This window comes from Schistocerca piceifrons, chromosome 2, assembly GCF_021461385.2.
Source record: "Schistocerca piceifrons isolate TAMUIC-IGC-003096 chromosome 2, iqSchPice1.1, whole genome shotgun sequence".
Classification (NCBI taxonomy): Eukaryota; Metazoa; Arthropoda; class Insecta; order Orthoptera; family Acrididae; genus Schistocerca; species Schistocerca piceifrons.
In genome coordinates, this window is record NC_060139.1 from 743,138,377 (window position 1) to 743,152,162 (window position 13,786).

A 13,786-nucleotide genomic window follows, 5' to 3' on the forward strand; every position below is an offset into this window, starting at 1 on the left:
GTCAATATATCAGCAAGAACATCACTATCATTTTCTGAACTGCTTTCAATGAAATACTCTGTATCACTCATATTTAAAAAAAAAAAAAAAAAAAAAAAAAAAAAAAAAAAAAAACCTACCACACTCACTAATTTCATTGTTGGACACATTTGAAAAAATAAATCATGTAAGCAAATGAAATATAGAAACAGAAAACATTAACTTAGAGAAAAATAGCATAGAAACAATATTAATTAACAATACTGCACAAAGACAACAGTGCCCAAAGAAATAACAACATATAAACAAGTATTACAAAGCATATTGTCAACAAATGAACAGCACACTAGCAGAGTTATTGACTGTCGATACATCACTGCAGTGACACTTGAAAGTTGATAACTGTCGATGTACATGAAAATCAAAATGTTGAGCATCAATACTGAGCACCCTAACTGTATCGAGTTCAAAGGCTTAAAAAGGAAATGTTATTCAGCCTGGTTGCGTAGCACAATGTTTGTAGCGCAAACTTCATATGCAAGATGACGTTGGTCTGATCTCATCAAGTGCTCTGAAATGTCATATTTTTAAATCTTTATCGAAGTGACTTTCATCATTATTTTAATTTATATTCCTTTGTCACATCATTTCTGTCACTGTATTAACTTTGTCAACTGCTCTCATTTATTCTTCCCATCATTCTTTTTCCTAATTGGAATCTTTGTGCACAGGAATTTAATTATTTTTATTTATCTATTATAATATTTAATCAATTGAACATCTCAATCTATCGATTAAAAAACAAGATGAAATAGTATATTTATATTGACGGTGCAATGGTGTCAAAATGTAATTTTCATTACAAGATGTACTTTTTCTTGAATGGTAATTGTCATACAAACATTAAAAACATAAAAGACTTACTGCACTACAGACAAAATAATGCAAATAAAGATTTATATGAAAGAAGGTTGGTTAGTTGATTTGGGGGACCAAACAGCAGGGTCACTGGTCCCATAGGATTAGGGAAGGAATGATTCCTCTTAAAGGGCACGGGTGATTTCCTTCCCCCACACACTTTCAAAGGAACCATTCCGGCATTTGCCTAAAGCAATTTATAGAAATTACGGAAAATCTATGTTGTCCTCCCAAATGCAAGTCCAGTGGGCTAACCACTGTGCCACCTCGCTCAGTACGAAAGAAGGGATTATAAGTAAAATCAAAACCCAACCACAATGAGGAACAGAAATAACAAATGCAATAACATGGACGAAAATACAGGACAACAAAAGAGAAGAAATTAAATCAATGTTGATAAATGGAAAGAATTAAAAGCACACACAAAAGATTCGAAGAGGAAAAGAATTACAGGAAGAAAAAATGAGAGCAATTGAAAAAGTTAATATGGTGATCAAAATAATGACACAAAGGAAAATAATTTAAAGTCACACTAAAACCAATTAACTGGAAAAAAAATGATCAAAGTCATTTTGATAAAAATTAAAAAATAAAAACAGTTCAAAGCACTTGGTGAGAATCGAAATCACAAACACTTACGTATGAGGCTTGTACTATGATCATTACGCCATGCAAGCAATCTGTTTAATGTTTCTTTTTTAAATCTGTAGACCACCTTATGAAATTCTGACTTTTTTTTGTCCTGCTCACATATGAGGGCCACTAGGGTGAACGGCTGCAGGGTGTGACACCTGGGACCGTAACATACATCCCATATACCGTATTTACTCGCATCTAAGCCGCACTCGATTCTAAGCCGCACCTGAAAAATGGGACTCGAAATCAAGACAATAATTTTCCTGAATCTAAGCCGCACCTGAAATTTGAGACTCGAAATTCAAGGGGAGAAAAATGTTTTAGGCCGCACCTCCAAATCGAAACAAAGTTGGTCCATTGTAATATGAGACACAGTTTAGGTCGAATGAATGACGATACAGGTACAGTAGTTTGGTTCGAGTTGTAAGCTTAGCAGTTGAGCTTTACCAGGTAGCCATTGCTATGCGTCAGACACTCCGTCCGTATTTATACGGGTACCCTTCCTTTTTCACGTGCTTCGTCTGGTTTGAATCAATTGCTTATTTTTCTTTGATCTGGTAAGTGCCGTTCTCTTTGTTATAGGTGTTTACATCACTCTAAGCTGAAAATGCATTATTGTACTGTGTCATGCATTGTTTGTCGCATTCTGATAAAGGGTGTTTATGGCCTGTCGGCGCTCGCGGCATGGCTTGCTTTTGTGCACACTACCGCCGCTTACTACTAAAAAAAAAAAAAAAAATCGTCTCATTAGCAAAACAATGGCAAGAGACTGCTATTTGTTGTTACACTGCTGCTTTCTTTGATAATGACCAACAAGAACCAAATAATAGACTGCGGATGATAGAAGATGTTCTGAACGAGAGTTTAGCGAAAATTTTTCTCCGTTTGAAAATCTTTGGACGCCTCTTTAGTACTTTACATTCTGCACAGAAATTAGAGTCATCTTAGATTTAAAAATCTAGTCAAATGCCGTGCTTCATTTCTGACTGTATCACTATTAGGCATAAGAATAATACAAATATAAACATGACATGATATATACATTCTTCCGCGTTTGCTGTTGTCTCACTCTAGTTTCGTACTTTATTAGGCAGACAGGATTTAAATGAGATAGCAGCAAACACGAAAGAATACATGGCAAAATGTTTATGTTCATATTATTCTTATGGTGAAGAGAGTACTACATGTGATTCACAATTCATAAAGGTTCCTATTAGCAACCATCTCTTCTCACAGGTAGGAAAAAATTCAGAATGTACAGTTGGCCAAATTGACAAACATCTCAAACAGTTTTGCCAGTTGGATTTTCGTAGTACATTGAAATACTGCTACGTTCGAAGATGAACAACACGGAATTTGTATTTACTTCGTTGGATAATGTATAAAAAGCAGTGGTCGAAACTCGGGGCAGAGAACGAAGCTCGTCTTCCACCTTTTCTTAAATTTGTTTACTGACGCAGAGGTTTTGGCGCCAGTATTTATCTGTGTGCCTGCAAAGCATGACAGTGTAGCGTTACATATATTCGGTGGCAGAAGTTGGTAGTGGCGGCACCTACCAACATTTTTCAGAACTTCCGCTTACTTTGCACTCGATTCTAAGCCGCAGGCGGTTTTTTGGATTACGAAAACCGGAAAAAAAAGTGCGGCTTAGATTCGAGTAAATATGGTAGGTGATTTCAAGAAGCTGACACCACCTCTAGGGACCTCTCCTTGTGAGTGTCTCTCGTTCTGTCATCTTGCTAGTTGGACAGTTTTCTTCTTGATGCTGTGTTCAGCCAGGGTTCTCCCATTCCTGCCAACATCATCAAGTAGTGGCATAACTCTAATTCAAATGTTAAGTGGTTTGCCAATTACTCCAACTGCCTTCTTTGAACCCAGCTATATGTCCTGTCTTGGACACATCCTCCCTCATGTGCTGAAATCCGCTTACATTATTCACGGGCCTTTCTGTGAGGCATAGTTACTGTCCAGCTAAGTGCACACATTGAAAAATCACAAAGACTTTATGCCTTAGTATCAACATGTCCCTTGTTCATTACCCTTGCTAGCTGTGCGGGGAAACTGTGTTACTGCATCACACATTCATCCATCGGCTGGAAAAGCTCACAGTTTTCAGTTTACACCTGTATAAATATCAATTTGTGACCAGTTTTCATAACTCCTTCGTGGTGTGTGTGTGTGTGTGTGTGTGTGTGTGTGTGTGTGTGTGGTTTCTTTTTTTCTTTTTCTTCTTAAGAGTGTATTTGTTACATTTTAATAATGCAAAGGAAACTACATTAGTTCCACAATGCAGTTCTATTTACTGAAATAATGTCTTGTACTTAACACCCCTCCCCTTTTGCTGAAATCAAAAATCAAATTATTTACTTCCAAGGTTTTTTCAGAGCTGAGCACATCATCTTGCATAACTGCAGGAGCCCTACATTTCCAGAAAAATAACCATTCATTCAAGTGATTCTACTTTAGTTGAAACATGACAAAGTCAACTGAGGCAAGATCAGAAGAATGGAGAGGGTGCTCACTGCAGTTAACTGGTCAGTAAAAGTTTCTGAGCAATTTACTGGGGCGTTGTCTCAATGAAAGAACAAAATGCTTTTTCTCAGTGTCCATTATAATTATCCGGGCTGTTATGCCATGGTTGGTTGATGAATTCTGTGTCAATTCCCAACATTTCGTCTCCGACTGCGGGAGACATCTTCAAGGGGGTCCGTAGCTCAATGGAAGGTCCAACACACCCACTGGCTCACTACTGACTGCCGCTAAATTCCGTATCTGCGCGCTCCTGTGCTGCAGCGTGACGTCACGTGTTTTGAAAACGTTCAGTGCAATTGGCCGCTGTCCGTCGCTGTTGATCGCTGTTGCCATCACCCAGTAGTGGACGGGTGGTACACATCTTCTTTAACACCGGCATCCATATACCGTTTAATTTCACGCCCTCCTCCTTTCGACTGAAATTATTAGGGTGTTTAGCGATTTAGATTGCCTCCCTGTAGAGCCTTTCGTAATATCCGCTTGTGGCCGCCAGTACTTGCGTCTCCTCGAAATGAATATTGTGGTTCCCTGCCTGGAAAGCATGCTCCACAACAGCTGATCGTTCCGTTTCTCCTCTTCTACAATTGCCCTTGTGCTCTTCCAAACGTTTAGAAACAGTTCTTTTCGTGGTACCCACATAAACATCTCCACAGCTGCATTGGATCCTATACACTCCAGCTTTTTCCAACAGTTTGCGAGCGTCCTTGGCAGGCTTAAGGTATTCCTGTATCTTCCTGGTGGGCTTGTAAATTACAGTAATATTCCGCTTCGACAAGATCCTCCCTATTTTTTCCGTTACATTTTTAACAAACGGCAGGAAAGCCTTAGATTTTGCAGTAGCCTGTACGTCACTATGATTTCTGCATAGCTGCCTCGATGCACGTTTTATTTCGCCGGATGAATATCTGTTCTTCATTAGTGCATTGCGGCTATGTTCCATCTCAGTGTCAAGCAACTCAGGTTCACAAATATTTCTAGCTCTGTCCGCTAACGTCTCGATAACAGACCGCTTCTGTTGTGGGTGGTGGTTCAAATCCCGGTGCAAATAACGGTCCGTGTGCGTAGATTTGCGGTATACTGAGTGGCCCAAACTACCATTTTCGTTTCTAAAAACAAGCACATCGAGGAAATGTAATTTGCCGCCATCTACCTCCTCCTCCATTGTAAACTGAATTCTCGAGTTTATACTATTCACATGTTCATGGAACCGGCATAGTTCCTCCCTGCCATGTCTCCACAGCTCAAACGTGTCATCCACATATCAGAACCATACATTTGGTTTTTTGCTGGCAGTACCTAAGGCCTGTTCTTCGAATTTCTCCATAAAGATGTTTGAAATTACGGGACTTTGGGGGCTTCCCATAGCCACACCATCTGTTTGCTCATAAAACTATTCATTCCACTCGAAGTATGTGGTCATCAAACAACACTTAAACAGTTCTGAAATATCGGCAGGACCAATTTCAGTTTCATACACAAAAGTGGAACTGCTGACCTACTGGCTTCCAGCTGTATTGTTTCTATCAATTATAGAAAATTGTTAACTGCAACTGTTGAGAGAAAGGAGGCTTTCTTTAATCTTACATTACACAACCCACCTGTCTTCCATTGAGTGTTCCATATTCTTTCTTGTGAGCAATGAAGAAGATTGACCTGAATGAAGACTATGACTCAGACTTGTTACTCCTTCGGAACCCTACAGAAGAGCTGCTTAAGTAATGTCATGTGGACAGTCTTCTCCAATCACTCTAGAAATTTCCTTGAAGTACAAAACTGTTAGCCCTCAAAGCACATCATAACACACAAGATTGCTTGAAACTTCCTTCACTGTGACGTCACTTGGTGTTAATGATTAACAGTTATGGTACAGTTGAAAGGAGATACAATCTTGCTAGGTAGCAAATATCAACAATTGGAAATAAACAAATAAAAACTAAATAAGTGCCAATTTATTACAGCACAACATAACTGTCCCCAATTAAAAGTAACACAATTACTGAGAAGCATTGACAACTGCAATTCAGCTAACCTGGACATTGATATTGTCAACCTCTTCAATGGCAGCTGCTGTTTCAGGAAGATAAATGGCCTTGTCAGTCTTCTCCTTCCATGATACACACAGTACTCTTGACACCGTAGCATGAACTTGATCCTCTGTTATGTCATTACAGGAGCTAGATGTCTGGAATATAAACCAAAAGAAAAGAAAACTGAATAACATGTAGATCTCAAACACAATGTTATATAAATTTCCTGACAGTTCGTAACTACATGCCAGGCCACAGTTCAAATTAGGACATTTGACATTTACACTCTCAACCAAAACAAATGGCTCTGAGCACTATGGGACTTAACTTCTGAGGTCATCAGTCCCCTAGAACTTAGAACTACTTAAACCTAACTGACCTAAGGACATCACACACATCCATGCCCAAGGCAGGATTCAAATCCGTGACCGTAGCGGTTGCGCGGTTCCAGAATGTAGCGCCTAGAACCGCTCGGCCACTCCGGCCGGCCACTCTCAACCAGTTTAGGTGCGAATTCATCCTCAGAGTCCATGTGTCACTTGTGCTTAAAGGTGACTGTCCTTGTAGAGGGTGTGATTTAGTAGAAAGACAATGTGTCTTACCATAAGACTATAAATGTTTGCAAATGCTGGAAGAGAATAGAAAGACAGTATTTTCCTTGGCTCCAAATTATCCATATCTTAACACCTCATAATATCTGTGGGATCAGTCGTATCATTTACTGTGAAAATTTCCCACCATGCATTCCCAACAAGCTGCATAAAGCACTGCTCTTAACATGGCTCTAAATACTTCCTCAGCCCTATCACAACAAACTGACACAGTTTCAATTCATACAGCTGCTATGCGTGCTGCAAAATGCGGTTACTCTAAATGGATACTGGCAACTGGTTACAATAAAACTGTGTGTGTGTGTGTGTGTGTGTGTGTGTGTGTGTGTGTGTGTGTGTGTGTGTGTGTTTGTTTGTAGTTTTTGTTAAGGCGGCATTAAATTTATACAAGACACTGACAGGCAGAACCAACTACACCAGGAGACGAACAGTTACATTGAAAACATCCACTGGCCTCCATCCTACAGTACTCTGATGTTTTTATCAAATACTGCCAATAAATCATTTATGTAACTTTACTCATAACGCTCTGCTGGTTATGTAAGGGCATTGTCAAAACACATTTAATATAAACATTAGAGTTAGGTAGAATTTAAATCACTGAGTCCAAATATTCTGACAAATTGTAGAAGGAATGGATAATGAGGGTATTCTTTTACTTTGTTTTTGTATGCCTGAAGATTTTCAATTTCATGTCTTTTGACTGCTGGTATCCTGTAATAGACTTTTGCCCCAGCACATAACTGATGAGCCAAAACATTATGACCACTTGCTTGATAGTGTGTTGGGCCACCTTTGAATGCAATACACCAGATAATCAATTGCATGGATTCAACAACACCTTAGTAAGTTTCCAGAGGTGCATGGTACCAGATAGAAAATAAGCACAGGTCATGCAATTTTGTAAATTACGGGCTGGTGGGTTGCTGGGCCAGATGATGTAACAGTATGTTTCATCAGGCACACATCAGGCTAATCAGGTGGCCAAGGCACCACTGTGAATTGACTGCCATGTTCCCCGAACACGATACCACAATTATAGTTTTACAACATGGACACTTATCCTAACTTGTCCTGATGGAAAATGCCATCGTCTTCAGGGAACACATCAAACGTAAAGGGATAGAAATAGGTCTGCAATTAATATTCACTTCGTCCACACCTGTCATGGTGTCTTAGACTACTATCATATGTCTTATGGAAGCCTATGAGAATGTCCCCCACTGCATAATACTGTCCCCATTGTCCTCCATCCATGGCTTGTTGCATGCTGCACATTCTGAGCAGCCGTTCAACTGCATGATGGCGTATCTGTACTGTGGCATCAATACCGTGTAGCAAGAAATGTGAATCACTTGATCAGGTGTCACTTTTCCACTGATTCACAGTATAACCTCAATGATCCTGTACCAAATGCAACCATAATTGATGATGTCTTAAGGTCAACCTGGGAACAAATGGAGGCTTGTCTTTTGCAGACACCCATATTCAGCAATTTGTGCCGAGTGATGTGCTCCACATGACTTGTGCTTGCACCAGCGTTGTATTCTGTAGTCAGATCTGCCACAGCCTGTTGCCTATCCTGCTTTACACAGTGGGCTCTGTGATCAGGCAAGGATGTCGAACATCTGACTGCCTACTGGTGATTTCACTGTCCTTCAAGCGCTCTGCAGAAATGCTCATGAGAGTAGCACACTTATAGCTCACTAGCTTCACCATAGCAATCCGCCACTTTGACTGGATTTTGTAAAGCCTTCTCCCATGAACCAAGGACCTCACTGTTAGTGGAGAGGCTTGCGTGCCTCAGAAATATGGATAGCTGTACCATAGAGCAATAGAGGGGTATCTGTTGAGAGGCCAGACAAACCTGAAGAGGGGCAGCAGCTTTTCAGTAGTTGCAGGGGCAACAGTCTGGATAATTGACTGATCTTACCTTGTAACATTAACCAAAACAGCCTTGTTGTGCTGGTACTGCAAACAGCTGAAAGAAAGTAAAAACTAAAGCTGTAATTTTTCCCGAGGGCATGCAGCTTTACTGTAAGGTTAAATGATGATGGCGTCCTCTTGAGTAAAATATTCTGGAGGTAAAACAGTGCCCCATTCAGATCTCCAGGCGAGAACTACGCCAGATGACATCATTATCAGGAGAAAGAAAACTGGTATTCTACAGATGGGAGCATGGAATGTCAGATCCCTTAATTGGGTAGGTAGGTTAGAAAATTTAAAACGGGAAATGGATAGATTAAAGCTACATATAGTGGGAATCAGTAAGTCCGGTGGCAGAAGGAACAGAACTTCTGGTAAGGTGTACAGGGTTATAAACACAAAATCAAATAGGGGTAATGCAGGAGTAGGTTTAATAATGAATAGAAACATAGGAATGCAGATAAGCTGCTACAAACAGCATTGTGAATGCATAATTGTAGCCAAGATAGACATGAGGCCCACACCTACCACAAATTTAATAGTCATGGGGGACTTGAACTCAACTGGAGAAAAGTAGTACGTGAATATGGTCTGGAGGTAAGGAATGAAAGAGAAAGTTGTGTGGTAGAATTGTGCACAGAGCATAACTTAATCACAGCTACCATTTGGTTTGAATCATGAAAGAAGGTTGCATATGTGGAAGAGGCCTGGAGACACTGAAAGGTTTCAGGTAGATTATAAACACATCAAAAAAGTTTTGCCTCACTCTGGTTCCCAGAACTCCTGAAGATAGACGTTGATTGTGGATATTATATCGCAGGCACAGTCCCTTTGACAGTTTAGAGGTGTCACTAAATCTGCCCGAAGATGTAAACAACCATGCATGAGCAGCACCTGTTATATGGAGGAGGTCCGACAGCTGATTACTTCCAGTCATTCCGCCAGGAAGGAGGTACACGGTTCGTGTTGTCTGTAGTTCAACCATGCCTAGACTGTCAATACCATAGTTCAATTGCGTACCCATTGTTACTTTGTACCAGAAAGGGCTCTCAACACGGGAAGTGTCCAGGTGTCTCAGAGTGAACCAATTACATCACTCATAATGTTTTCTCCATAAACTGCACAGATCTCATGATGAATATCGATCGCTTTTAGGCCTTTAGCACTAAGAAATCTTATACCAGCGAGTACTTCAAAGTCGGCGGGACTCATGATTATCTGAGGCATTTTAAACACTCAGTAGACAACGTAAACAAGGAAGAATCAGACTGTAATGGCGTCAGTCTGTAGATTAAGGTACACACTTTCATGTAAAAATAAAATTATTGAGATATCTTAGCACATCTTTTTTTAATTTCAAAACGGTACTTACTTAAAAAACACGCCTCATATAAGATTAACATCAACAAAAGCAAAACAAGGATAATGGAATGCAGTCAAATTAAATCAGCTGATGCTGAGGGAACTAGATTAGATGAGTTTTGCTATTTGGGGAGCAAAATAACTGATGATGGTTGAAGTAGAGAGGATATAAGATGGAAACTGGCTATGGCAAGGAAAACGTTTCTGAAGAAGAGAAATTTGTTAACATAGAATATAGATTCAAGTGTCAGCAAGTCTTTTCTGAAAGTATTTGTATGGAGTGTAACCATGTATGGAAGTGAAACATGGACGATAAATATTTTAGACAAGAAGAGAATAGCAGCTTCTTTGGTGCTAGAGAAGAATGCTGAAGATTAGATGGGTAGATCACATAGCTAATGGGGATGTACTGAATAGAATTGGCGAGAAGAGGAATTTGTGGCATAACTTGCCTACAGGATGGGATCAGTTGGTAGGACATGTTCTGAGGCATCAAGGGATCACCAATTTAGTATTGGAGGGTGAAAATCTTAGAGGGAGACCAAGAGATGAATACACTGAGCAGATTCAGAAGGATGTAGGTTGCAGTAGTTATTCGGAGATGAAGAGGCTCGCACAGGATAGAGAAGCATGGAGAGCTGCATCAAACCAGTTTCTGGAGTGGACAACACAACAATAATAACATCATTGCTAGAATGATTCCTCACGTCTCTTCTCCGCTTACGTACTTTCCTTACTGTGTCACGTGCCTGCACTACCACCAAATGGCATTACATCTCACAGTGGGCAGTAGTCATAATGTTTTGAGTCAACAGTGTAGATATCTATTCTGAATCCTGGATAGGAATACACACTGTGTAGAAATTCCTTTCACTTCCAGTATTGTGTCCACAGCTCGTGGTCTTGCGGTAGCGTTCTCGCTTCCTGCGCACGGGGTCCCAGGTTCGATTCCCGGCGGGGTCAGGGATTTTCCCTGCCTCGAGATGATTGGGTGGTGTTGTGTTGTCTTCATCATCATCATTCATCCCCGTTACGGTTGGAGGAACGCAATGGCCAACCACCTATGCTACGACCTTGCCTAGTCGGTGGTGCGGGTCTCCCGCATCGTTCCCTACGCTCCTCAGAGTATGGAACCTCATCATCATCATCATCATCATCATCATCATCATCATCATCCAGTATTGAAGTTATGAACTGCATGGTTCATCCTGAACTGGCCCTTGCTGATAATCACAAATACCATTAGGGAGGATATGTATGGGAACTCTTCTTTAGAATAAATACTTATGTGACATTAGCTGCCTTGCCCCAGAAGATTATGCCATACAATAGTATCGTGCCAAGGTATGCTAGCAATGCACTCTGCAGGTCAACAGAATGAAAGGGTGCAGTAAGCAGAACTGAGACTTTTTGTTAATTTATCTACATCCCAGTGCGTGATCAATTCGAATGTCAAGCATCAAGAGGGTGAGGCGTGCAGGTGAGGCACTACTAAATCAGTGTAAAACTTTAGTGCTTAGGTTGTAACATGATCACTGCCACAACATTTACTTCCTTTCGGTGACCTGGTGATTTTTATGACTTGTGTAAGAGATGATTTGGCAATATTGATATCTTCAGGTGGCATATGCAGTTCCTCTCTAATGAAGTGTAATGGGTCTGCATTCATGTCTATTTTCATCTCAAATTGAATAAAAAATTTATATTGAGAAAACTATTTTAGAAAGAAATGTTAGAAGCCTTTGTCACAAATTTGAAGAATAAGAACTCTGGTTTTGTGCATCCTACATATCAAATGCTAATAGTACTAATTTTGGAAAAACCTGCATGCTGAAAGAAAGCAACATCCACAGGAGAAAAGTTTAGTACATGTCTGGTGTCTGGACTTACACAGTCACACTCCATTATGTCTTTGGATCAAGTTGAATGGTTTATTTTTACCTCAATCATATGACTGTCTTTCAGAAGGCTTCAGATCACTCATTAAAAAGTCCACGTTCTGTGCAAAACATTTCATGGTAGGTTCACTGAAGTTGGAAGAAAAAATTTATTTTCTCATCTTTTCTGATTTATGGGTACTGACTTCCTTCTCGATACTTGGTTCAGACTGTGTGAAATGTAAATCACTGGCAGTCACATTTTGAACTTGCCCTAACGCAGAAACACAGATACTTCACATCCTACTTGGTACGATGCACATATTTCAAGCGTTAGACCGTGAATTCTTCTGTTAGTGGAAGGTGTATTACAGGACGAAGAGATAATTGTAGACTGCAGTTTCAAACCTACCACTATGATGTTACCAATCCCTGGTATACCATGGCAAAATTTTCATATATGCACAAATATTATGAGTACACGCACAATTAAAATGAGTTTCTGAACAGAAAATTTTGTAAAATGGTTTGTTCATTAATATTTGAAACTGACAATTTGTTATTTTTTTTAACATTTATACTGGATTGTTTCCATATTTCTGCATGAGAGATCTTTGTCACAATTTGTAAAAGTATTTAAGACATTCTGTGCAGATCAAGTGGTAATCTTAAGTTTTTCCACTACTTAGCACATCTAGTTAATTAGATTTAACACAGTCATAAGATACTGTTCTCCGACGCCTGTTCAAAAAATTCCAGAACATTCATAATTTTACACCAATGGTGTGTTGGAGCAAAATGCGGTTAGCATCCATCCACACGCCTGTGTTTAATATGTAACTGGCGGAAGTTTCACCGTTGTATGTCTGTTAGTTATTGTTCAGTGCTGTAAGTGCTATATTGAGTAGAATGTTGTGTTGCACATTTTGCAAATTTCGAGATGACAGAGTTGGAGGAGCAATGCATCAGTATTAAATTTTCATGAAACTCAAGAAAACCTTTACAGAGACATACCTAATTATGCAGGAAGCCTACAAAGATCAGTGCTTAAGCTGTACTCGGTGTTAAAAATGGTTCACACGGTTTAAAAATGGCCGGATGGAAGTTAAGGATGACCATCATTCAGAAAACCCTTCAATGTCTACTGACGACGCCAATGTCAGCAACATCAATGAATCTGTGCATGCCAATCCAAGATTGACTCTCTGAAAGATTGCAGAAGAATGAAACATTTCAGTTGGATCATGTCATTTAATCCTGACACAGCATCTCAGAATGTATCATGTTGCCACAAGTTCATCCCATGGCTCACGAATCAAGGCCAGAAAGACATTCGCCTCACAATCTGTGAAGAGTTTTGGATCACACAAATAAGAATGAAATGTTCCTTTAGACAATCATAACTGGTGATGAGACATCGGTCTACAGTTATGATGTTGAGACCAAGGTTCAATATTTACAATGGGTCGGGAAATGTTCTCCAACACCAAAAACATCTTGTCAGGTCAGGTCAAATATCAATGCCACTCTGATGGGTTTCTCCGACTTTGAAGGATTAGTTCCTCATGAATTTGTGCCACAGGGACAAGCTGTTAATCAGTGATACTATCAGGATGCGTTGTGATGCCTGCGAGAAAATGTGAGAAGGATATTGCCTGAAATGTGGCGAGACAATTCATGGCTCTTGCATCACGATAACATGCCCACACATTCATCCCTGTTAGTGCGTGACTAATGAACTAAAATCCAAATCAGTTTGTGGTCTCACCCTCCATACTCTCCAGACCCCATGGGAAAAGCAGATGGGAGGCTTCGGTTTGTTGTTCCCCAATCAGGGAAGTGCAATCAGTCTAGAAAAGGGACTGCTGACAAATCACAAGTGCAACCCATCCTAGAATATTGCACAAGTGTGTGGGAT

General features: G+C 40.0%; 1 protein-coding gene across 2 annotated transcripts in view; it reads right to left on the minus strand.

The window, feature by feature from the left end:
- Window positions 1–13,786, minus strand: part of LOC124777944 (ubiquitin conjugation factor E4 B) — a 297,870-nt gene that overhangs the window by 252,003 nt on the left and 32,081 nt on the right. For both annotated transcript variants that reach the window (XR_007015809.1, XM_047253495.1), the window contains exon 5: window positions 6,095–6,247. Coding sequence is in view for 1 of the 2 variants with exons in the window: in XM_047253495.1 (XP_047109451.1) it covers window positions 6,095–6,247 (153 nt within the window). In the remaining variant the exon portion in view is untranslated. The remainder of the gene's footprint in view (window positions 1–6,094; window positions 6,248–13,786) is intronic.